Source organism: Bactrocera latifrons, unplaced genomic scaffold (assembly GCF_001853355.1).
Source record: "Bactrocera latifrons isolate USDA-ARS-PBARC rearing strain unplaced genomic scaffold, ASM185335v1 scaffold_28, whole genome shotgun sequence".
In the NCBI taxonomy this organism is placed as follows: domain Eukaryota; kingdom Metazoa; phylum Arthropoda; class Insecta; order Diptera; family Tephritidae; genus Bactrocera; species Bactrocera latifrons.
This window is the reverse complement of record NW_017536407.1, coordinates 822108-849787: the sequence shown is the minus strand read 5'-3', so window position 1 is coordinate 849787 and position 27680 is coordinate 822108. Positions and strand designations below refer to the sequence as shown.

Sequence of the window (27680 nt, the reverse complement as noted above, 5' to 3'; positions counted from 1 at the left end):
TTTTATCTTTTTTTTTTGTATTTGTAGTTACAAGTTGTTGTGGTAATTTAATATTTTTGTTGTATTTTATTCAGTAATCAAATGTTGCCTTTTAATTTGCATTAATCAATGATTTTTGTAGTGTTTTTTGCATTATTCTGAAATATGAATTTAAATGGCAGCCGGTTTTATAACAATTCGCTTTTATTGCCACATTCTAGGCTCAAGTGAAAAATCATCAATGAAAAATACAAATTGTTCCGCATTAGCGTTGTTCTTTTTGCATATTTACATGTACAAAAATGTTAGTGTTGGCAAATTGTAGGCGTTTTTACTAAACTTGGTCAGTGCGAGCAAAAAAAAAGCAACCAAACAAATAAATAAATCAATATAATAATAAATCGCCCAAATGAGACAACAAATACAATAGTGAATTGTAATAAGTCTTTAATTAATAATTTCTTAAGTTTACCTAATACTAATCGCTTTTGTGGCAAAACACCCAAGTAGATTTATCGCGTTGTAGGCAGCGAGAAAAATATCGAACAAAGAAATAGAATGAAAATTATTAAATTATACAAGTATGTGATTAGCTATATATAGATGTATGGGTATGTTTGTGTGTATGTATTCTTGCTTGTAAACAGCAAAAGTGGTTGTTTTTAAATAGCCATAAGCCAATTTGCATTACACATTGCACGCCTGCGCAGTGGCCAATTGTCGCGAAATGCATAACACAGCTTTAATAAGCAAGTATTGTGCAAGGAAATGCATGCAAACATACAAATATACTTTTATGAAAGCATATACACAACTAAACATATGATGACGAGTGATTGCCAGACTTGTACCATATATTTATACATAAACAACCACATTTCTATGCAACTCTGCCAGTATTTTCTTTGTAAATGCATTCTTTGTTGTTGTTATTTACTACAAGCTATGCTAAAACATATGCAAACATGTCTACTTATATACTTAGGCAATAAGCTAAAAAAAAATAATAGGCAGCTCCAACTATTCAAATCTGTCTCTCTCACATCATGAATGCACAAGAAGCAGTAAGTAACTGTATGTCAGGCACTGAAAGTGCTATGCTGCCCGCCCAGCGAATTTCTTCAACAAAAAGCATAAAAAGCGCATTGTTTACTATTTTTATTGCAACTTTTCTTGGGCGCCTTTATGAGGGAAAGTTTCAGCGTTTTCCGCCACTGCTGTTGCCACTATCGTTTTTGTTGTTGTTTCAGTGTTGACTGTTGCCACTGTTGCATTTAAGACTCTGCAGTAATAAGCAGGTTCATCACATTCCCATCAATCAGTTGCTGGGCGGTTTAAAGTGGTGTTATCAGGCAGAAATGAGTGAGCTTTTCAATATAATATCTGCCAACAACAACTATTTTTAATGGTTACTAAATTTGTTTTTCGAAAATTTTTGTTTTTTTTTCAAAAATGAAATTATGATTATTTTTCGAAAATCATTTATATTTTTTTTCCGAAAGTAAAATTTGGTTTTTTTATTCTAAAATAAAATTTTGATTTTTTTTTTCTAAAGTTAAATTTCTAATTTTCCTCTGATTTTTGTTATAAATTTATAGATTCAAGAAAAAAATGCGTTTAATCCAAAAATTCGTCCCCAGCGCCATCTATTGTGATTTCGAAAATCTATAATCTAAAGCACAAAAACATATACTCCATACTTTTCATCCTAATTTCTCAAGTTTTTGTTTGCCAATTTATTTAATTGAATACTCTCAACACCCTCTCTCATCTCCACAGCAATTACGATATGAGAAGTTTCGGTTTCTTAGTTGACTAATTCGACTTTTTCACTCGAAAGACAATTATTCGAACATGTATGCAATTTATCTTTGTTTCACTACTTAATATTATTGTTGTTGTATCACTATAAAATACCCACTTTTTAATATGTCTCCTACTCTTACCTGCCAGACTGACCACAGCATCATTGCAATATTTACACCTATGACTAATGTTTACCTTCACTCAGCATTCTCCGCATTATTCATTTCTTGTTTTAAACTTCGGCGTCCATTGCCGATTTGTGTACACATTATTTAAACAATAATTTGTATTTTAAATAAGCAGACCAGGCGGCTTCACTTTGTATGCCGCGCTCTTTTAACAAAATTATAAACACAAATTCTAAATTAGAGTTAAGAAATACCTGAGCGGCAAGCAAGCAAACCAGTTTGGAGCGAAAAAAAGAAACAATTTTTTTCTCCTGCAAAAATTGTTGAACAACAAATACTTTGTCATTTGTCATGATTTTTTCTATTGAAATTCTAGCAAAGCCAATTTAATGAAGGTGAAATAAATGCGAAGTCATGAGTGTGAGCAACTCAGTGGAGAGTGTGAGTGAGCGCAAAAGGCGCTGAAAATGAAATGTTGTAGGCGGCGATTGTGGTCAATAGCGAAGAGAATATTTTTTCGTGAAAACCAAAAAAAAAATCTGAAACTTGCTTAATTTAGTTCATTTTGTCTCCAATTGAATGATAATTAGGCATATTTCGTTAATTTTTTGAGTTAATGTATCTTTTAATTAATAAAGTTTAATATCTCATTAGTTATTCCATTTTATTTTATTAAAATAGTAAAAAATAAATAATAAAAAACTAAAAGAAATATTTGAACTAACTTAATTACTTAAATTTAGCTCTAATTGAATGTAAATTAGGCATACTTCGGTTAGTTTTTGGTTAAATGTGCCTTAATTTAATAAAGTTTAGTCACAAGTTGTCGTTCCATTATATTTTTTTTTAATATCATTTCTCAATTAAATATTTTATTATTTCCTCTTAACTAAATTAAAAGCTTTTCTATTTTGCAAAAAATATTGTTTCATAATTTCTGTTCAATTATAATACTAAAAATTGATTACGTCAAAATTATAATAGTTTCATATAATGCAATTTGTTAATTGGCTCAATTTATGTCTAATTATCGTATTAATAGTTTTATCTTAAATTCAGTCACCACAAATTTGAAATTGAACAGAAGTTGGCAGCCTTTTGATTTACTTCATCACTTTAAAATTATTTTTACAGAATTTATAGAAATCGACTTAATTAAAATGCTGCCTGAAAATATTATTAACTGCATATGCTTATTATGCTTAATTGCCATTCAATTAACATCCATTACTGTTGGTTTCATGACAAAGTTTTTGATAAATTGAACTAAAAGTAAAAAAAAAAACCTTCTCACATTCTCACCGCCGCGCTACGCTCAAAAATCCAAAATTAACTCAAACGTAGCGTCGAAGACCCGCTTGCGGCAGCGAAGTCGGTTGACACGTTGAACGCCTCAAATTAAGCAAAGCGCGCTTGCAAGCCACCATACGAAATGTCGCCTCCGCCTTAACGCGTTGACTTTTCTATTTATGTAAATGCAACGTAAGTGGCGGCCACAAACGGTCCGCCTTGGCAGTCAAATACTTCATTGGCTAAGAAGAAAAAGCCAGCCACAAAACCAAAAATCAAACGCTTGCGCGGTGTAAGTAAACAGGTGACCGCCACCGACGCGTGTAACATTTATAAGCGCGCGTCATATGCTAACCAACGCGACGTAGACGGCGATGTTGGCGGTGGCGCTGAACGCTGTGCGCGCACTCAAAAACTCAATGAGCTATAACGCCGCACCGTCAAGCGCTTGAGTGGGCGCCAGCAAACACGTTGACTTTTTGCTTTTGCCTTTGACTTTGTGCCTGATTCGTTACTTTGATTGGCTTTTACACTTTTTGCTTTGCATCTTGGCCAGCATTATTGCTGCGTGATTGAGTGACAGCATAACCGCGCGCCGCAGTCGCGCTTGCGTGTATGTGCGCGTGCAAAGTTGCCTTTTGTGTTTGTTTTACCACAGAGCGCTTGTACGCGCTGTGTGAACGCGTCGCGCGCTGCCAATTCAGTTTGATTTGAGCCGCGTTATTAAGCGCTTCAAAAAGATAAAATCGATGCGAAACGAGCGCGCATAAAATGAAACGAAAAAAGTAATTAGAATAAAGTCGAAATTAAATTTTAAATTAATTTGTGTGGAAATATTAAATTATTTGTTGGAAAGTTGTGACATAGAAGTAAAATCTATTTTTTAATCTATTTTTGTACCATTATAATATTACAATAGAGCATTGAAGTAGCGCGCGCGCAGCAGCCCTCTGAAATTGTGTAAAAATTACGTTTACGAATAAAGCGTGTCATCGAAAGGGAAAGGCGCTCGCAGTGACTTTAAATTGCCAGTTGCTCGACTATCTTTTTATGTTTTGCTGCTGCCAAGCAGGAAACCGCATTCGTTTCAGTTGTTTGGCAATTTAATTAGTAAGCGTGTACAAGTGTTGCCTAAATTTTTATTTTTTTTTTTTTTTTGCAAATTTACTCTTCATATATAACAACTATAGTACATAAATAACAGTATTGTGCGATAACTTGAAGATAAACAGTGAATTTAGTGTGTTTTATTAAAAGTTGCCAACACGCGCGCCGCAACAACGCGACCTTGACTTGTAGTCGCCGCAGCAACAAAGGTGCTTGTGTATACCTTCCGAGTGACTGTGCTCATGTTGTTTGTGCAGATTGGTGGTTAAAATAATTTTTAAAAAATATATAAAATAAAAAAATATTTTGTAGCTCTATAAGCAAATATCGAAAATCGAAAATATCGAAACGCTAGTCAGCCTCAAAGCAACGTAATCGAATCGGTAGAATTTGAAAATTAATTTTTTAAAGTAAAAGAAGTGTTTTATGAAAACATATAGCAAGAAAAAAAGTAAAAAAAAAAAAAAAACATAGAAGAAAACAAAAATACGCCCTTGATTCACGTCTTAGACGCCCACAAGCCACTACAACGTTCGCTGTTTCATAAAAATATACCACAAAACATAATTATTTGTGAAGCTGAAACTGAAAACCGTTAAAAAGCACAACACTACAATAAAAAAAACAACCCATCAAATTAACTTTCAAAGCTTCGCAATTTGGCAAATTAAATCTAAAAAAAAAAATCAATTTTTTGAACACAAACTACCAGTAAATACAACAAACTCCTAATATACAACGAAAATTAGTCACACGTACTTTTTCGTGTTTACAAAACATTCAGTGTCAACAGCAACCACGTCGACCACCCACATCTCTGCTGCCGACAAGCGCAATCTCTGCGTGATTTTCGCATTTCTCTTCAATTAAGTCGAAATCAACGTTTTGAGCGTGTTGTGTTCTTGCCTTAACTCCTCTCGCCCGTGCTCATGGTGATAAATTAGCTGTTTTTGCTACAAAAAGAGTTTTGTGTTCAATGTTTTACGAATTTTGTGTGAAATGTTTGCACCACGTAATTCATCGCCAGTGCCCTTGTATGGCAAGGAGGATGTGGCAGCTTATGAGGTAAATTCAATTAAATAATACAATTTTTTTGTTGTGTATAACTGAATAAAAGTTGTGCGGAATTAAAAAAAAAAAATAATTATTATTATATTGAGTGAAGTAAGTCGGTGAATTTTTCGGTTGAACAATTAGTGTTCCCTTTAGAGCCTTCCCGAAATAGCACTGGGAAGTAAGCCACAGGCTATATAAAATATTTTAAAGTGATCAGTTATTGGAAATACATTTTTTATTTATATCCTACAACAAAAAAAAAAAAAAATATTAACTGACTATTTTTTACTCTTTTTCAATGTCTCTGAGTTGTGATCAAGTAGTTTTTATAATTATCACGTCAATAGTTTGACTTTGCAAAAAGAAAGTATTACGTTTTCCTTCAATGCATCAATGGTGCTTCAATTAAATATTTAGCGGAGTTGTAAAGTTTGTTTACACTGATCGATCAAAGCCGAAAATACAAAGTGAAAAAGAATAAGGAAATTATAAATAAAACTCAATTGTTTAATTATTCATCAATATTTATTTTGTCGCCGTCAAAGTAATCTTCACCAGATGTAATACACTTGCGCCAATGATTTTTCAAGTCCTCCAAACACTTTTCAAAAGTACTCTTTTGTATGGCCTTCAGCCCTTTCAGCGAATTTTGGTTTATCTCTTCGAGCAAGAATGCGTTTCATACCAAAAATATCCACCGAAATCACACGAACGGACTCGCGAGAGATTTCGAGCTCTGTTGCCATCTTTCTAACATTTGCCTTATCTTCATGTACAATATCTTTAACTTTTTAATGTTTTTATCAGTTTAAGACCGTTCTCGACCGTCTTTGAAAGCTTTGTACCATCAGGTTTGTGTTTTGATAAAATTGAATCATTCCGCACATGAAATTTTGTTAAAAATTCAAAATTTGAGACAAATTCTTTGGTTCGATATTTTTATCCATTGTAAAAATCGCAACGCACTACTGAGTTGTACCGACTTAAGCAGCTGGTGCTTACTAAAACACATTTTTTGAAATATTATTTATCCAGGGAATTTAGTTTCAATTTCTGGGTGCTTTTTTGTCACAATGTATTTGTATCCCCTTTATGCTATAAAAAATACAGCTAATGAAGTATTATGAAATCACCTAAACATTTTTGTAATGTCTTTAAGATGCTCTCTAGAGGTGAAAAGTCTAATTACAGGAGCTACTTTTGTTTAAGTACATACAATTGAAAAAAAAAATCCATAGAATTTTATTATATTTTCAAAGCAGGCAATTAAAGTAATTTCTTATAAGAATTTTTGAACATGTAGAAGTAGTTTTAGTGCTCTTTTTCACTTAAGTTAGAGTAAGACGTGATAAGAATCACCAAAAAGAAAAACATTTTTAGAGAAATTGGGTCTTGTTAAAATTAAAATTTTCTAAAGAAATTTATTTAAATTAATCAAAAGCCATTTAAACTTTTTATGATTATATTTGTTGTTTTTTAAACCGATATGAAGTAGAAACTTCAAAAGCATCTTCAATATCTATAAATAAATTCTCAAACGTAAAAATTCCATCTTCTTCTTCTTCTTTATTGGCGCAGATATCGCTTCCGCGATTATAACCGAGTTTACAACAGCGCGCTAGTCGTTCTTCCTTTTCCTAAGAATTTAGGCAAATTAAATCTTCAATAAGTATTTTTTTTATTGATGCTCTGAACTAATTCTTAGATTCTTTCGATACGCCATCTTCAGCTCGTTAAATGCATGAATGTATGTGCATTAGGATGGGTAAAAAAACTCTAAACTTTCTTTCGCTTGGTGCTCTGAAAAGTATGTTCTTAGCCATCTCGTAGAAGGCCTCCGTTCCAGAGTTTTCTGTGTTTGTTATTATTATCAGATAGAAAAATTTATTCTCGCTTCCAACTACTCGAAAAAGTATCTCGGCCGAACAGTATAAAACTACATCATTAAAAACTTTTTATTCCATTTTCATTTGATTATACCAGTATATTTAATTTATACCAGTTTTATCGATTTGTCACTTTCCAATGTTTCGAAGAACACTTGAAAACTTTTTATTCCATTTCCACTTGATTATACCGGTATATTGTTTATACTAGTTTGATCGAATTGCCATTTCCAATGTTTCGATGAAGCCTTTTTTATTTGTATTCTTTTTCTGCGGAAATACAAGACATAAAAACCAATAAAATGTATATTTCTTTAGAATAAAGATTGAAAATAATATATACCTAAATTTACATTGCTAAAAGTGCCACTTTTCTAAGGAAACTTTTTTTAATATTGAATTTAGCATATTCCTCATATCCATGTGAAGGAAGTATATGATTTTTGAGTATTTTATTATATTTCCAATTTTTAAATCTCAAAAACGAAATTAGAATTTTTTCTGATCTTGTCATGCTTCATATCATATTTATTCAAAATATTTTCTTTTTACCTAAAAATCCCAGTCCATCTCTTTATACTGATCTTAGATCACTCGCCTTAGGTTTGAGCCTTCCTGCTTAATAAATTTGCCTCCATCAAAGCAATTAAGCAAATCTGAATCCAAAATTTAAATGCAATTCCATATGCATATGGCTGTGTATATATATTTTTATCTCGACATGACATTATCAGCAATCAAAACTAATTATTGATTCATTCTTTAATTGCTTTTCTTTCACATTCATAGAAATTTATGGCATGTGCAACCGCCAGACTTTCACCAATTGATTGGGTGTCTTTAAAATACATGCATATAAGTATAGTAAATATATTTGTATTAACAGTGGACATGTCTTCCACTCCTTCACTTATTCGCACACACACATATGCACAAGCGCAGGTAAACTATTAAAAATGCAATACATTTGTTCAGACTGAACTTCCTTTGTAGATAAGCGACAAAAAGAGAGTAAAGAACATAAAAAGCGACTCCATTTGCATAGCTGGAATGCAAATGTGTGCTTTTACATGCGTATGTGAGATACAAATATACATATGGACATGTGGATATATAGCTATCTATGTGCCAATGCAAGTGGCCTGTGTGATTTATAATTCTCTAAGTTCAACTGCAGGTAAACATAAGTTTACATGTGTCATATATGTAAATGAATATCTCTACATACACATACATATGTATAAATCTCTCCATGGCATATCTGTTGCTTGTGCGCGTAGATCGCTGGCGTTTATCACCGCCAACAGTTCACTTTAGCGGCAGTGCAGCTACTGGTTTAATAAATTGAGTAGTAAAATATATGTATATATCTTTTTTGTTTTTTGTCGAAAAAGTGAAAAAAAGATTAAGTTCTTGCGCATATGCGGCGAGTCAGTGGTTTTTCTGCTTCTTCTTCTATTGTCAAGCGAGACATTGCAACGCAAGCTTGTCACTCACGTTTAGACATAGAAGCAGACAGTTTGTCCAAAAGCGAAATTGCTGCCGCAACTCACATGTATTTTCGACATGCATGTACATATGAATGTGTGTTTATTTTTTGTTAATTTATGCATTTGACGTGACTTGATAGGAGTATCTCCGCTTACTTTTATCTGCATGCAACATACACGCGTGCTGCCTTTTAATTTTTTTGTACCAGATTCCTTTTTTTTAAGTTATTCAAGCTTTGTTTTTGTTGTTAGAAACCCTAAACCTGCCCTACAGCCACATTCAAAGTGTAACAAAATCAAAAAAAAAAAAAAAAGTTTGTTGCTTATGTTGACATTTTTAAGCGTGAGAATTTTCCAAGCGTCAGTGAAAAATGTATGCGTTTACTACTAAAAATGATGGCTGGATTTATGTTACCGCCAGTTGCAGTGATTTTGAATAGTTTTAGCCTACGTTTTGAGAATGATAAGTGAGACTTGATACTGAGCGTAATAGAAATCCATAAATGAAACGACGTGGCATAGGTTTTTTTGGTTAATGCTGCAATATATATTTGATCCCTGATTCTGCTTATTTTATATTAATATTTAGACTATTTATTTTATATTTATTTAATATTGGGTAGTCGAAAAAGTCTTTTCGTATTTGTCATCAAACTTCAACTTACTTTTTTTTATATTTATAATGATCTTTAACGAACTAAATGTGTACCATTTTGGTTGAACACTCTGCCATCTTTTCGCTAGAGGCATTATTCAATCAGTGTAAGACTTTTCTGGTTTCTTGGCGAAAACCTGCGACAAGTAATTTTCATAGGCTTCTCTTGAAGTCAACTTCACTCCATTAACGGAGTTCTGCATTGATCGAAACTAATGTTAGTTCCACGGTGCAAGGTCAGACCTATAAGGTGGATGCATCAAAACTTCCTAGCGAAGCTCTCACTGTGTTTTCCGAGTCATCAAAGATGTATGTGGTCTAGCGTGGTCCTGATGGAAGACGATGCGTTTTCTGTTGATCAGTTCTGGCATTTTTTTCGACTGATTCAATCTCATCAGTTGTTTACAGTAAAATGTATAATCAATCGTTCGACCAGACTGTAGCAGCTCATAGTGGATGATCCAATCCCACCAAATACTGAGCATAACCTTTCGAGGCATCAATCCTGGGTTTTGCGACCATTTGTTGAGCTTCGCCACGCTTGGACCATGATCCTTTTCACACATTATTGTCGTATTTGATCCACTTCTCGTCTCCTGTTACTATTCGCTTCAGTAATGGTTCGATTTCATTTCCTTTCAGCAAAGAATCGCAGATGTTAATTCGGTCCATTAAATTATTTACAGACAATTCACCTGGTAGCCAAATATCAAGCTTCGTTTTGTAGCCAGTCTTTTTTAAATGGTTCAGACCCGTTTAATGATGAATGTGTTAAGTTCCTTAGCGATGTCATGGCTGCTTATGTGAATGACCTAGTCAATCTTTTTTATATGACAGTTATATAATGTAGTAGTCGGATCTAGAAAATTTTTTCAGATATTGTAGCATTGCCTTGGAAAATAATCTATGCCGAATTTTATACAGATATATCGTCAACTACAAAAGTTTCTCATACAAGGTCTTGATTCCCATCGTGCAGTTTGTATGACAGTTAAGAGCTATAATGGTCCGATATCGGTGGATTCGACAAATGAACAACTTCTTTTTTTTTGAAAAGGATCTGTTCAAAATCTCAGATCGATATCTCAAAAAGTAAGGGAGTAGTTCGCGTATAAATAAACAGGGCATGGCTAACTCGTCAAGCAGATCATTTAGATATGCATTTTATAGAATCTCTAACGTTCCATTTTGGATGTTACAAATATGATGGCAAACTTAAAATACCCTGTTCGGTAATTCTTTCAATTTGACAAATTATACTAGCGAATTCTGGGAAACTCATTAGTAGGCAACAAATGCGCGCGACTTTTGCCGGAGATGCCAGTTGAGATTACGATAAAATTAGCAAAAACACGAAAAATAACAAAACCTTGTATCAGGTATCTCAATGTCTACTCAGAATAATAAAATAACCGCAAATATGCAAAGCAATTCGCTCACCAACCACGTTCTCTATGTATGTTTGAATGAAGTCATAGACCAAACACGACATGCTAATCAAATCATTATCGATTCACTAACAGAAAAACGAACAAACGAACGATTGAAAAGGTATTAAAGTGTGATCGCATCGCAAGCCATGATTATTTCACAGTTAGTTAAAATTGAAATTCTGAAATCAATAAGGTCTAACGGCGAAACAGCGGTACATAGTAAGGCGAAAGAAGATGGTGAACATCAAAATACAAAAACAAAAAACAAAAAAATAAAACAAAACAGAAACAGAATATCATTTGAACTCAAAAATAGCTACAATAAGAGCTATTTTGGCCCAAACTTTGTTGCATAATTTGTCGCCTTAGTCCATTTACAACGCATCGCTATTGTCCGCAGCGCTCGGGTACATGTTTCGTGTGTTTGCACAACTCATTTGGTATCCGCTAATGATGAGCGCATCTCATGCATACTTAATTTGTTTTCAAAGCACTAAACTCAGACGATATTTCAGCATACGAAGCGAAGAATACATGAAAATAGTTGGCACTTTGTCAAAGAGTTGTCTGTAAGTCTACGGAGCGGCTTAAAGAATACGCGTTGAACGTGCAGAAAATTGGTAAAGCAAACAAAGACTGGGGTTGTTGTAACAGACGCTTGGAGTTATATGAGGTGTAAAAATATATAGATACGATGGGCGATATTTTTGTTTGCACAAACTATTGTCATGTCGAAGGATTCGTGGCAGTTAAAAGAGCCTCTCGTTATGCACAATGGCCACAACTTTGGTGATTTTAGTTCAAGGTACTTTGCGGAGCAATTGTTGCTTGGAAACGTGTTGCTTGATTTGAATATTTTTAAGCGTGTCAACAAGTAGATGTTTTAACAAGAATTTTGTGCCAAAATTTTTCTAATATAATAGTAATTTATTTTATATATGACTGCGACAGAAATAGTAGTCAAAGCAATTCATATACTAAAACGAAATACCGCGAAAAATATTTTCAAAAAAAAATAATTCGTGATTTTATGATTTCTTATTTTTAAGGATGATTCCAATTCTGATTGCAACTAAATCGCTTCAAATATCAACACATAACACATGTCACATAAAGTCTATTCTGTTTTTAAGCAGCTTTTTCAGCCTCGCAAGCTCCAAAGCAACTTAAAGTCTACAGTTAAACTAAAATATATTCAAACCTACCCAGTTTTCAAGCACTTTATGCCACATTAATTTTTTTATAACAGTTTATAAATCAATTTTGATTTCAAATCTTACTAAGTCTCGGCTCCATAAACAAATTTGCATACCTTCACCAATTAAAAGGTTTTTAAATTTCTTTTGTTTGTAACACAAATCTGAAAATTTGCGTGACGAATTCAAAGTCGCTAACACTCTACAGTAGCGGCTATTTCCTGCTTCATCAATGAATAATGCAAATTTATATGCGAAGACACTTATTGATTCATAATTGTAAAAGCAGCGCGATAACCGGTGGCAATTGAAATGCAAAAGCTTTGGCATGCGCGTATTTCTATGCATGGCAGTAGTTTGTATATACATACATATAATATGCATATTTATATTTAAGTACATTGCTATGTATGTACGTTTATAATTTTGCAAAGCATGAGGGGTGTCCTGTAGGAAATAGTGGCGTTCAACGCGTCAGCAACGGTTTTGAAAGATTTCAGGTATGCCAATATATACAAATATTAAGTACTGTGTAGCAGAATATTAATTTTCATATATTTTGAAAGTCCCAAAATTGCGGGATTAGATCCAGAAAATTTTTATCTTCAATTAGACGTAGATTCTATGCCGTTTTATTAATACGCTAGTTATACATATTTTTTAGTCACGGAACTTCCGGGATTTGATACCGATTTTCTTTTAATTATATATAGATTTTTATTCTTTATGATAAAAAACGAGTTAACAGAAATTTGTATTCATTTTTAAAGTCACAAAATTTCGGTATTCGATCTTGAAAATACTACTTTTCAATTAGTTATTGATTTATATGCCGTTTTGTTGCTTAACGAGCTAATATACATACACATATATGTACATTTTTACGTATTTTTTAAAGTCCCGAAATTTCGGTATTCGATCTCGAAGATATAACTTCTCTACTAAGATAATAATAATATAAATTAATAATATAATAATATAATATTTTATCAATTTTTTAAATACCCGAAATTTCTGGATTTGATGCCGAAAATATYACTTTTTAATTAGTTATTGATTTCTATGCCATTTTTCTAATAAAGAACGATTTGTAAATGCTAAATTTTAAGACACGAAACATTTCTAAAGGTATTTGGTATTTAGAAGTTTTTGTATAGTTTAGTAAAATAAAAAAGATATTCAAACGTCGTCACATAAAAATTTTGTTAGAAAACTCGAAGTTTCGGGATTATATGTATTATATGTATTATATTATTATTATTATATAATTTACATTTCAAAATCATCAAAATTTGAAAAAAAATTTTTGGAAGTCGGGATTCCGAAAATCCGAGTTCCCCAAAATTTTATGTCGGCAGTTGCAAAACTGCTAATATTCAGATTTTAAGGGGTTCCATGGGCTTCACAGTTTCAATAATTCGAAAATTTTTTTTGTCTTATTAAATTCTATAATATCTCTAGAATATTGTCCTAAATTTTCAAGTTGATCCCACTAATATACATACAACTAATATAGATACAACCTTGAAAAGGTGGACGCTCGAGGTCAGGTATAGGCTGAGGGCGCAGTAGGTAAAACTTTAAATGCATTTTTTTCAAAACTATGTTTTCAAAGTCGGTTGTCAAGATTTCTCGCGAACTACTTAACCAATCTTGATGAAATTTTACACAGGTCTTCGAGATGTCATTTACAAGGTCTTGAACGAAGGATTTTTTGTTTTTTAATTACAACTACTTAAAAAAAAAATGTCGAGAAATTTATTATTTATTTGCATTTTTTTTATAAAAACGTCTGCCAAAAATCCAATTCTCTTTTTTTTGTTGTTTTCCTTCGTCCAATACCTAGTTTATTGTCTTTACTGAAACACGTATTTTTTATCTTTATTTGAGATGATCCTGAAAGAAGTTCTGCCGACAACGCGGATGCACCTTTTTTCCAAGAGACTGCCAGAAATGGCGTCGTAATGACTGCCATTTTGATATATATATTTTTTTTAGTTTTGCAAAATGTTTGTTGAATATGTGGCTTTTAAATAAAAAAAACATTCGTTAAAATATTTCAATATTTATAAAAAAAAAAAAATATTGAAAAAAGGCCGTTTTTTGTCCAAGGAAACCCATGTAACCCCTGAAATGTCAGTTGGCTTGTTTTGATGTTGGCAAAAAGTAGTTCTATTCTATACTCAACGCTTTTATAATTAAAAAAAAATCCTCATGAACTTTCCTTGAAAAGACTTTTAAAAATTCTAAACATCATAGTAAGCGTAATTCAAAAATTCATTAGTTTATATGTATATATATAAATGACTGTATTCATTCGAAAGTAGTTGACAGTAATAAATTCAGTTTTACGTTTCGGGATCCCGTGCTCCAAGGCCGCTAATCGGCATCTGTCTCCCACTTTTCATGTTTTCGTATTTAATTTTACATTACTATTTTTTTTTTTTATGCAATTTCCAAATCGTTTGCTTTAACTGTGTTAGTGTGTGAGACCACCAACCTGAAACAGCTGATGTTAACAAATTAATATTAATGAACGACAGTAACTAAGTTAAAAGAAAAAAGTTTCTATTTTTCCAACTATAATTATACCGTTATTCAACATGTATTTCATATTTGCTTGATTTGAATTACCATTAGTTAAAAAGTGAACATTATTTTGCCGGCTTCAACACGCAGCCCGCTCCCAATAATCAGCCGTGTAGCGCACTCCAAACATACCTAATGCAATTTATTTGTAAAAATCAATGCTCCGGGGAAAAGCGAGTGCATTCGTTGATTGCCTCAGCGATAGCGGCATAGTAATTTATCGCTTTTCACGCCATTTAATTGCAAAATTGACATTGAAAAAGTTGGGAAAATGATAAAATAGTGCGCAACAACAAAAGCAATAACAACGCTACTAATACTGCAATGTCGTGCGCCGAATGCACTCGCCTGTAAATTTGTAAAAAAATATTTAATCAAAGGTATATTATATATCTGCAAATGTATCTGCACCTTGCTGCAGCTTTCATTTAAATTTCATGTGGTTCGTGCCTTTGCCACACCCCGCTGTTTGTGACCCCACCATTCTGCTGTCCATTCACTTTTTCGCTCTCTTTTTCTCTCTCTAACTTTTTGTTGTCTTTTTGTTAAATTTTAAATAATTATAAATTATGTAGCAACTTTCCGGCTTCTCGTCTGATTTATTACACATTCCGCAACAAAATGCATGCAACATTGCAACAATAAAAGCAAAGTTCCCTTAGTGTTGCTGCATGTCCGTATGTGCATTGTTATTTAGGCGCTTATCATGTTGCACACATTTATTTATTAATTTATTTTTTGTTTTTAACTCTTACTAAAATTTATATAATCCTAGAGTGAGTCATGTTTTCATGTACTTTTTTGTTGTTGTTACATAACTTTGTTGAAAATAATTATTAATAATAAATATTTGATAAAAAAAAATAATTTATCTCCACTTTGGGAGTCGCGCAAAACCATTTCATGCAATCCTGTAACGTTAACAGAGACTTAGACAATCTAGTCAGAAATTTCTAAATTCACTTTTTTTATTCGAACTTGATTTGACATTCGGTAAACTAAATATTAATTAATAAAAATTTGGAAGAAAGTTTTTATTACATATAGTTGTCCATCATATTTGCCTTTTACATTTCGGAATTTGGCAACCCTAGCATTGTATTCTGGCAATTCACTGAATGGCTTTTACGCAATTTAGCTGTTTTTTTACTGATTTGCATTGGTTTCTCAGGGATGATGTGTGATCTAAGATACAACACTTACATTTATTCAATATGTAGTCGACGTGCTCCTCTGCCTCATTAAGCTTTTCTGATTTTATCTGATCCCGTTCGACTGCAGTTGCGCGTCCTGAAGTAAGGAAAGTTCCAAGCGATTCCATGAATCTAATAAAATTTCCTACATCTGTTAGGTTTTCAACATCATTTTGATTAGAATCTTTGCTAATCGCAGCCACCTTGAGCCGTACTACTGCAATTAGAAGATTATGATCACTTGCTACATCAGTTCCATGCTTATTGCGCGTGCCCATAAGAGCCATACCACTTTTGGTTTATGGCAATATGGTCGATCCGGTTTTCGGTGGCTTCTCTTGTGATTGAATACTGTTGCACCTATAAAAATACTATAGTTAGAGCAACACTAAGTAAACATCTCTGTATTCTCAGCAAACGTTCTCCAGCTATACAGATCTATTGTCCTTTTGATACCCAAATTACATCGGCCAACTTTAGCGTTTATGTCTCCCATTGGCATAACCATGTTCATAAAAATATTAAAAAGACTGCCTGTGTAATTACAAAATCTATATAAAAAAGAAGAAGAAGTGAGTACATAACATTGAACTATTGTCATATTTCATATTCATCGCTCTTGCACGCAATCTTACCAAGATGATCCTATCAGAGAACGCTTACCATTCAATAAAATTCGCTGAAGCTGACTTAGAGAGGACAAATCCTACGCCACTCTCTCTTATTTGATTGGAATGGCTACCAGAAAAAAAAGTTTCCGAACAGATGTTGTTGTGATTTTTCCCTATCTGATTTTACAAAGACCAATCACGAGAATATGGTAGCGCTGGAACTCTTTGCATAGTTGTGACAAGTTGGTTCTGTTGGTGAGCGTATATATATTTTTTTGTGTTCGAAGGGAAGTCTTTCATATATACTGACACTTGTTTTTTGCACGATTCGTACTTCTCGCAAAAGCTACACTCCTTTCGGATGAACGCCTAATCAGTATCATCTGACTAAATATATTGGACTTGCGAAGCAGTAAACCTACGTACTAAACCCTTACCTCCGTCATCTATAGCTTTGTGGAAAGGCCAGGTATTTCTATTCGTTATTCTTTTTTTCATGCTAAAGGTTTTTATAATCTCATTAATTTAAGATAAGTAGGGGACTAGCGTTCTGAAGTCGAGCCTTGATCCGAGGCTGCTGGCCGGAAGCCTGGCCGGCAGGGGAAAGGAGTTTCCTCCGCGCTGATAAGGTTATACCGCCTTTATTTTGTCATCAGAGCTTCGTTCGTATTAAACAGTGGATAACAAGTGAAGCTGAGGTTGACATTTAGAAGAGATGGGCAGGCTGTATGTTAGCATCACCAACACTTTGGCGCATTTTAGGTGTTAAGTAATGGGCCCCTCACGTGAAGAATCTATGTTTTTGTAATAATTATTACTAAATATTCAACCATTTTAAGTGTTGGTTCTTGATGTCTGTTAAAAATCTGCAAATCCTATAAATATTGTGGGACGAGGGGATCGATAAGATCGAAGAGCCTTGTATCGATTGCTACTAATTATATGTAGGTTGTAGGATGGTTTGAAAATTTTACCATGCAAATATTTTCTCCCTTATTTTTGTAATTTTGAATAAATGCCAAAAACCAAAGGCCATTAAACTCAGCATTTATGACCATAATATTTATAATTGATGAATGCCATTTAATTTTGCAGTGAAATTAAGAAACTTTCTCATGTTTTTCAACTTTTAATTTCTTTTACGGTGTCATTTGAATCACGGCGATTTTCAAATTACAAGCAAACGGTGGCTTTTACAATAAATCATGCACTGAATTTCCATAAGTCTACTGGCATTCATTCATTTATGTGTAAGCATTTATTGGATTTTTATTATCAACAAATGAAATGGCGATCATCAGCGGCGATAATAAAATGGCAAATGGCTGTGCGCTCCATTGGACTTTCAACGCCCAAGCTGCGGCGTCTATGCATAACTCCATGCCAATTACCATCCATACATATAAAACTAAATGCATAATTACACACACCTATGTACATGAGTATGCACGCGTACATATCTGCATATGTATTTATGGTTGCCAATGCATTTCTATATATATTTCAGGCATGCGGATTGCAATCATTATGGTTGTTATAAGTTTATATTCATCTAAACTTTGCACATTAAAAATAAATGAGAATGCATTCAACTACATATACATACTAAGTACTTACATATGTACATACATATGATTGCAAGTATGTATGTATATTTATGTGTGCTGTTGTGCGCTTTATTGAGTTTGCTCATAAGTCTGTAAGCATGCATGTAAAAGTAAACAAAACAGCATACTGCACTGTCTATTAACCTCAATTGTTGTTGTGGGCCGCATCGAACGTTCATTAACCCCGTTAAGTGTGTGGCATAGACGCCAATATCGATATATGCACATATTTATGCGAAGTGATATTTGTTTTTGACTATATAGCATGCCATGTTGCTGTTATTGCATTTGCAGTCATTTGTGTACTTTTGATTCTTTTACTATTTTTCTTATAGAATTTTATCTTATTTTTCTATGTACAGTGTATCAAAATACTATGTGTATATAAAATTTTAATTTTTTTTTTCGGAATACTGGATGGAGTTAAGTTATAAAGGTCGCATCGGAAGATGGGTTTCCTCAGATAAAAAAAACAGCCTTTTTTAAAAATTTTTTTCTCATATAAAAAATTAAATATTTTATTAGATTATTGCAGTGTTACAAACATACACAATTAACAAAGAAATTTTGAAATTTTTGAAAAGAAATATTTTAAACTCGGCCATTGTAACGTCATTTCCGGTGATCCCTCGGAAAAAATATTCGCCCGCGGTGGCAGTATAACTCCTTACATGATCATCGAAAGCGAAAAAATGCGTATTTTAGTTAGAACCTTAACTTAGAACTAGGACGAAAACAAATAAAAACTGAAAGTTGGATTTTTGGCAAGACATTTAAAAAATACAAATTCCAGTGAAAATTTCGCGACATTTTTTTTTTTTCAAATAGTTGCAATCGGAAAAAATCCCTCGTCCTAGTCGTTAAGAGTTGCATCTCAAAAATGTTTAAAATTACATGATGATCGTTTGGGTAGTTCTCGAGAAATCTTGCCAACCGACGACTTCAAAAACACAGTTTCGAGAAAAACATCTTTAAAGACGGCGCACTTAGCCTTGCAAGACCCGAGTGCACAAGTTCTCAAGACTGTATCTCCGAAGCTATTACTCCGATCAATTTACGACAATGTTCTAGAGGTGTTGTGGAATTTAATACGACAATATAAATATTAGATTTTTAGTAAACCGTAAACGAATGTAATCATGTCAAGCTTTGTTAAGTCGTCAAAAGTATTCCCTTCGTGATTCTCATTTATTATTTTTCAATAACCTTTAAGCCACTTAAATGTATGGATATTTCTACATTTCTTTTAAGCATTGGTAGATGATACACACTTCTCATACGGGTTATTAAATTAACCGAATTCGCTTGTTATGTTCGAAGAGTTGTTGAATGATCGATGCGATCTCGAAGGCCACATCAGTCTATCGATTCAATTGCCTCTTTAAGTGTGTTGTTCCTAGGAATAAAGTTCTAATGTTTTTTTCACAAAGTCAATTACTCCAGTTCTCCGTCCAACTTAAAGATTCAAGTTTCAAGATATTTAAAATCATGTTCCGCATTGCGTAGGTGTTCAATAGAGGACTCGTCATTATCGGATGCTTAACTTTAAAGTTTATGGAGGTAATCTATTCGAATGGTTTTCTGGTCTCCATGCCTTTTCCTTTTGATTGCATTATAGTATATACCTCTATGTTAGCCTTCGGATATTAGGTAGTTGTTTCATGTTCTCCCACTCACGGATTATCGAATTCACGACCTTATTATTCTTGAAACTGCGTAGTATCCGAACTATTCCTGTCATATATTTGAAATTGTTTTCAAAATCGAATAGCTCATACCGCTAATTTTATGTCACACTGTAGTGCACTTAGAAACATTTGTTGTGTGCATCATTTATATCGCACACATATGCACTAATAGCAAATATTTGCAGTTCTACATATTTATGTGTGTTTTGATTCGACGACTACCATCGCGTTGCCTCACTTTCACCTCCCTTCACACCTCCCGCGTTCGGCTTGACATTTGCCATAATTTACGCAATTATTCCTGCCAGCGCTTGGCAGGCGTTGCTACTGCGTAAGCCGCTAGTCACATTACCATTTGCATACATATTTACATATATGCTGTTATTACAGTTTTTGTTGTTATTGCAAGTATTGCATATTTGCTTATGCCACTTGTCAAATGCTAAACGCAATTTTATGTAAATTTTCCGAATCGCCAGCGAATGCCACCAACTTTGTCGCGCTGCTGTCATCTTATATTGTATGTAATAGACATATGCATATGTATGAAAGTTTATATGTATGTATTAGAACCCGCATTAACTGTTGCTGTCATTCACCATGCCTTAACATCAATTGTGGTAACAATGCGTTCTTCACGCTTGTCATGTCTTTGTTTACCTTCAAGAAACGATTGACAAGCCAACAACGCCACCAAAATGACAGCGAACAATTTGCCGAAGAAAGCCAAAGAAATATTGACTTCTACCTAATTCATTATAAAAATTCAGACCTTGAAGTGTTATTACTTATATAACTTACTTTGAAAATAGTTTACTAAGTCCATTACATTTCTCTGCTCTTGATTTAACTATGAAAATGTGTGAAGCCGCTGAGGCTTGAGACCTCTCAACTCAGACAACCTGCAAAATCATTAAAATATTTTTCTAGTATTACCGGTTAGAGCAAATGAATCGCCTTCTCTGAGAAAAAATCCAACATAGAAGAGAGCCGAGGGCTTCTTCCTTATGAAAGATGATATGACGATGTAAAATAATCTGATGAAGGAAAAATAGTTTAAAACTTATAACTCAGTGTAGAAAATTAAATACTTTGTTAAAAGAAACCGCAGACAACAAACTAAATTGTTTATTAGGATGAAGATGCCTTCCTTCTGAAAGAGTTGAAACAGATAATCAGTTTTTAAGACGTTACAGAAAGGGATCTAATAGCTTTACCAATATAGATAGTGAACAGTACATATTTTAAAACAAAAGCTACTTGATATTTCTTAGAAAGGAAAGAAAATCTTTAAAAACCAGACGAACACAAAAAAATCAAAAGACTGGCAGATCTAAATTCCATTTAGTGAATAGTAGATTCTATAAATGTTCGAATTGAATACTATCGGACCGTTCAATCGGCTAGATAGATCAATCTATCTAACAGATACCTAAGGAGGCAAACGACATCCACCTGGTGATTCCTTCTCGGCGCACAGATCTATTGGGAAAAGGGTGTAATGCGCTTATTTCACTGATTAATCGAAGTTAAGAGAGTGAGTGGAAAGTAAAGTTTCCTGTCGGGAGCTCTACATCAACTCTGTTTTCAGAGCTCGTGAACGGTGCGAGTGCATGACCTTATTGCAATTGCTTCAAGCTTTTTATTCATTATTGGACTTGCGTTGGTGAACAGTCACAGCGCCAGAAACTGCAGAGCCACTGAGCCCGTTGCACATTCACACATAATTCTTGCACTTGATGTTCGCAAAAAATCGTCAGAAAAAATTTCGTTTTTTTTTTATTCCTTATTGACATTTCCACTTGACACCAACAAAACGGCGCGGTCACATGTGCAGAGCTCTTGCATCCAGCCCACACGCAGAGCTTCGCGCGAATGCAAATTCCAAATCTGTTTGGTTTTTCTTTAAAACATGTGTATATGGCAACGCTTGTAGTGTTTATGCTTTTATTTATTTTGTTGTTATTTTATTTGTGTAACGATTGTCAAGGCTGCCAGATTGTGTTGTTTGCTAATGAACGACAAAGTGTCTGCCAGATGAGTTGCGTGGTCCACGCTCAGCAGCCGCAGCTTGTGGCACACATTTTACACATTTATTGGAGGTTGTTGTTGGATTGTTTTAGTTGTTGTATGTATGGTGTATGTGCGGCCCACAATGTGTGTTAAAGTTATGAATGTAGGTTAAATTGAGATGTTCTTTGAAATTATACCTCGAGCAGTTGGGTAATTAATTCAGCGAAGAAGAGTAAAGGCAAAATAATAAAATGTTTAAATTCATTTTATAATTAATAAATTAATTTAATATTGTGAATGAGAAAAATGTATTAATAAAACAATGTTAAAAAAGCAATTATAAATAAGCAGCAAATATATGTGTATTAGGGTGGGTAGAGAAAATCGAATTTTTTTCCGCTTCGTACTCTGAAAAATTAGGTGATAGAAATTTCTAGGAAAAACTCTCCAACTGTAAGCTCTTAATTGTAACGGGAAGTCCTTTGTCTAACGGTTTTCCATTTTTTTCTCGCTTCCAACTACTTAACATAATTTTTTTACCCACCCTAATGTCTATTATATCTAGTTAAAACTAAAAAGTGGAAAAAGATTTTTTTTTGTTTTCAGATATTCATGACTCATGACAAAAAAATTTTTTTTGTGCCTAACCTATGAACTTTCCAAAAAGTCGGCATAAAATCATCACACTGTTACATCACATCAAAATTGTCCCGAATTTAATAAATCCCCCTAAAACCTCCTACTTTTCTGGGGGTTTCTCGGGTAAAAAGCATTATTTTTTTAAGAATTTCTTTCTTATTTAAAAAATGAAATATCTCAAGTACAAAAAAAGTTTGTTTTAGTTAAAAACTTAACTTAGAACTTGGACGAAGGAAAACTAAAACAACTGAAAATTGGATTTTTCACTATCATTTTTACAGATTTATATCTCCAAAACTATTACTCAGATCAACTTGAAAATTTAGAACAATAATCTAGAGGTTTTGTAGAATTTAATAAGCCAATAAAAATACGATTTTCTGAAATCCGTCAACGCATGTAACCCCCTGAAGAAGCATGCTTAACATCTTCCTGATTTGTGAGCACAAATTGCTCACATTTGCCCAACCATTTCGATAATAAAATTATTGTGAGATTCTTATGAGACAAATGTATTTCGGCACTTAGATCTCATACGTTTCAGACTTTATCATGCTAAATTGGTCACTTGAACAAGTAGCTTAGATAAACAGGCGAAGAGATTGGCTAAAATATGTCAACTTCTATTCATATAAGTGATAGAAGGAGTGACTTTCATAGTTCCCAAGCTGCGGGGGACCTTTGGGTGTGGCTACAAGCACTTTGCCTTGCCCTTCGTTCACTACAAGACCAATCTCCTTCGTTTTCTTTTCTAGGCTAGAAAAGTCTGCGCTGATGGCTCTGTTTGTTTAGACGAAAGTCATTACTGTTGCATAAAAAATGCTCAAAAATTATTGGCGCAACAACTTTATAGGAAAATATTGAAAAATTATGAACATGTGAAAATAATACTAAAAATTCCCTGTCACTGTTCAAATGAGCTGTAAATAGAAACTGCATTCAACCAAATACCTTGTTTTTTATACCCTAAACAGGGTATATTAAGTTTGTCACGAAGTTTGTAACACCCAGAGAGAAGGGTCAGAGACCCTGTAAAGTGTAAATATAAATAATTAGTATGTCGAGCTGAGTCGATTTAGCCGTCTGTCTGTATATATACGAACTACTCCCTCAGTTTTTAAGATATCGTTTCGAAATTTTACAAACGTCATTGTCGGAACTGCCGATATCGGACCACTATATCATATAACTGCCATACAAACTGAACGGTCGGAATCAAGTTCTTGTATGGAAAACTTTCACATTTCACAATGTATTTGCATAAAAGTTGGCACAGGTTATTTTCTAAAGCAAAAATATAAACTCTGAAGAAATTGTTCAAATCGGTTAACTATAGCATATAGCTGTCATACAAACTGAATGATCATGGATTACTGCTTAAGGTAGCAATATAATCTCCAAAAAATTGTTCAGAACGGATTACTATAGCATATAGCTTCCATACAAAATGAACACATAGTTACTAACAGAAATGCACCTGCGAGGAGTATTTAGCTTCGATGCCTCCGAAGTTAATGTTTTTTCTTGTTTTATTCATAACATTTTACCCAAAACAACTAATATAAGTAGTAGTAATACTTTCTCTTTCCGCTGACTTCCCACCGCTGGCAATAAATTCAATTATCGGTCAACTGTTGTCAGCAACACCATCGCTAATCCGGCATTGTACCGTTGTTGACCCGTTTACCTACACTAGCTCTTTTAATTTCCACCTTCCATCGGCACTTACACTACGCAAACATACACACACATATAAACGGTTTGACACGAGCTTAAGCAGCGACTAGTCGCTTGTGCTTGAAATTTCGCATGCAACAACGGTATGGCGGAGCGCTTTAACTGAGTTAAAGAGTTTGTTCGTGTTTGATTGAGCGCGTATAACTCCGCTGCCATCGCCATGCGCATACATCACCGGCGAAAAGACAGACTAGCGCATTTAATTTTATGGCTGACGCATGCGTACAAAAACTCCGTCGAACTGTCTATGATTTTTTGTTTGCGCAGCCTAATTCGTATTTCCTTCAACTGACACGCGCAACAAATTGATTGAGCAAGTGTTGTTGTCGTTGTTGCTTTCGGGCGGTAAATGCATGCAGAATTTATTTTAGCAGCGATTCACATAGAAATTTCTTTATGCAGCGCCTAGCAAACGCGTAAATCGCGGTTTGAACAAAAATTCAATAAAAAGCGCATGTTTGTGGTTGTGGCTGTGTGTGCGATTGCGCAATGCATGCGCTGCCGAATGGCTGGTTATGGATACTTTTTTGATATTTTTTGTTAATTATGCGCTTACTTTGTACTTTGTTGTACTCATATGTTTGGTACTTTGATGTCTGAAGCGAATATTGACTGCCCTAACCGCCGTATGCCGACGAACGCTTTTGGCAATGACAGTGAGTGAGCAGCGGCAGCGGTTTAAAAAAAGTTCAATTACGATTTTATTTTTAATTGCCAGAGACTTCCGATTGTTGAAATCATGTTGTTGTTTTGTTCTTGTGCTATTTCTCTTTCTCAAGCACTTCAGATTCTGTTTTTCCTATTTTTCAAGCATTTCTGTTTTTTTTTTTTTATAATTTTAAACAACAACCTAATTTCTGTCCAGCGGGCACTTTTTCTTGTTGTTTTTGTGCAGCACACAGTTTTTCAGCTGGAAATTTTTTTCACTCTTTTTCACATTTTTTCTTGCTTTTCATCAACCACAAGCTTACAGCCGTTAGCATGATTTCGCTTTTTTCTTTTTATTGTTGTTTTTGTATTTTTAATTTGATCACGAAAATGACTTCTAATTGTTTACAATTATGACAACATGAGAGCGCAGCAAAAAAGTTAAATTTAGACAACAAAATTGTAAATAATCGTTTCATTTGCTAATTTTTGAGATTTTTTTCATGCCTTTGCCAGAAACCGGTTTTCACCGACAGCGCTGCAGTAGCTTCGAGCGAAAATAAAACTTACTTATATGTATGTATAAAGAATGAATAATGAATACAAGTCTCGATTTGTGTCTAACGACCTTTGGTAAGCGAGTTGAATTGTGTTCTCTTAAAAGACCGAGTAGGAAATGAAGTAGTTACAATATTTTATATCTAAAAAAAAAAAATAAATAAGATTTGATCATTTTCGGAATATTAGCAAAATCCATACATCTTTATTATAATTAAGGTATTTAATGCTTTATCAAGTTCTTTCCTTGATTTTGTTGGATCAGTTTGTATGGCAGCTAAATGCTATAGTGGTTCGATTTTAACGATATGTGCCGAGGTAGTAAGGTTGCCTGCGACTATAATCTGTGTGACATTTCGTGGAGATATCTTGTCAAATAAAAAAGTTTTCCTTACAAAGACTTGTTTTGATCGATCAGCTATATGCTATAGCGGTCCGATCCAAACAAATTTTTTAGTAATTGTAGCGTTGCCTGGAATAAAAATCAATACCAAATTTCATGGAGATACCTTGTCAAACAAAAAAGTTTTCCCTACAAGAACTTGATATTTGTCGCTCAGTTTGTATGGTAGCTATATGCATTGTTGGTCCAATTTGAACGATATGTGCCGGGGTAGAAAAGTTTCCTTCAACAATCATTTATGCCAAATTTCGTGGAGATATCTTGTCAAATAAAAAATATATCAATATAAGGATTTGATTTTGATCTGTCAGTTTGTATGGTAGCTATATGCTATAGTGGTCTGATATCAGTGGTTCCGACAAGTGGGAAACTTCCTGAAGAGAAAAAGGGGTGTGCAGAATTTCAGATCGATATCTCCGAAAGTGGAGGATTAGTTCACGTATGTCCGGACTTGATTAAATCCACTCAGCTCGCCTCGCTGATTGTATATGTATATAATACTAGCATAATATATGTTTTATAAGGTTTCCGACTTTGAGTCGAGCATTTTCTTTCCATTCTAGTCACTCTTTTTTATTTATAGGATTATTGATCAGAAGGGACCTATACATATGCTCAAAGCCGGCTTACAAGATCTAAACGACTTTGAAAGATGGGATTCAAAGCCTTTCCTATAGATGTCGCTCTTTAAAGTGCATTTTCAAACAATCGATTATATTCTGTTCTTCTTAAGTTATTAAGTCTTCTTAACGGATTTGATGGAACTTATCTAACAGAGTTTGATGGAGTATTATATAGAACTTTCTATGTTGCGACATTTATAAGAACTTAAGAGGGATTTATCTTTTTAACACAGAACAATTTTAGCGAATCTTGAACTACGGTTCATTAAAAGCTTGAGGGAAATGAGAATCAGCGACCTTTTCGATGAGTTTCGTATTCTAGCCTTTTTATTTTAGCTCAAAAGTCTATCAAAGTCCAGGTAGTGCGATATCAAAATCTTCGAAAGACTTCAATTCTACCTTTTCTTTTCTGGCTTATTTACCTTCGCTAAAGTACTCACAGTCTAAGTAATGATAATATTTTTTGTTAAAGAAACCTTGTATCGGTTGTAGGGCCGAGTTTTTTCCTTAATTAAGTAAGAAATCTCCCTTTCTGTAGGCATATTAGAATTACAGAAAGATTGTGTGAAATCTTCTTTTAGCGCCAGTAATGTTTATGAGCATCTTAAGTCCTACTTAAGGTCGACTAATTTAGAGAACTATAGCTAAAGCTCAATTTTACTGTGTATGTGTTTCGAGCATGCGACTAAACGCATGCTAGCCATGAACCTAAACAACTTGGCTTTGACTATAAAACTGATTTCGCTGAGAAATAAGAGAAAAAGTACTAAATAACAAATCCATATGAAAATGATATTACAACAGATGTTAAAATTCATATATGGCAACGAAATACATTATTTATATATGTACATACGCTTATAAATATATGTATATCTCTGTATATTATGTACGTTTGTATATACAAATATTTGACTGCATGCCAGTAACTATCAACGAGCGTGGCGTAGTGTTGTGGGTGCAGCTGCTGTGCTGTGATGAGTCAAATGTCGAGAGCAAGGTTGCTGTGGCTGGAGCAGGGGGCGTAAAGAGCGCAGGCGTGAATTCGCACAAATGACATTTCATTCAAAATGCGCATCAAAAGTGCTGGGCTTTACTTTTTTCTACATTTTTTTTTTTTTTCACTACAGCCTGTGGGTGATATCACTGCTCACTCTTTTCACAGCTTGAAATGGAAAACACATTGCTTAAGGCGCCTTTAAGTGTTGATGGTTGTATGGCATGTGCTGTTGTTTGAAATGAATTTAATTTCAGCTTGGCATTGATACTAGATTAAGCTATTCACTTTAAGCTTGACATTCGATTTTTAGTACAAAAATAAAATAAATTATTTTTTTGCAAAAAA

The 27680-nt window shown here is 33.8% G+C and overlaps 1 protein-coding gene across 8 annotated transcripts in view; it reads left to right on the top strand.

Moving 5' to 3' along the window:
* LOC108970074 (mitogen-activated protein kinase-binding protein 1) overlaps positions 1-27680 on the top strand; it is a 205826-nt gene that overhangs the window by 143391 nt on the left and 34755 nt on the right. Inside the window, exon 1 of one of the 8 annotated variants that reach the window (XM_018935206.1) lies at positions 4816-5375. The exons of 6 other annotated variants lie outside the window; for them this stretch is intronic. In XM_018935206.1, the coding sequence (XP_018790751.1) occupies positions 5310-5375 (66 nt within the window). In that variant the 5' untranslated portion in view covers positions 4816-5309. Of the gene's footprint in view, positions 1-4815; positions 5376-27680 lie in introns of those variants that run through there. One more of the 8 variants, XM_018935208.1, reaches the window with a different exon arrangement.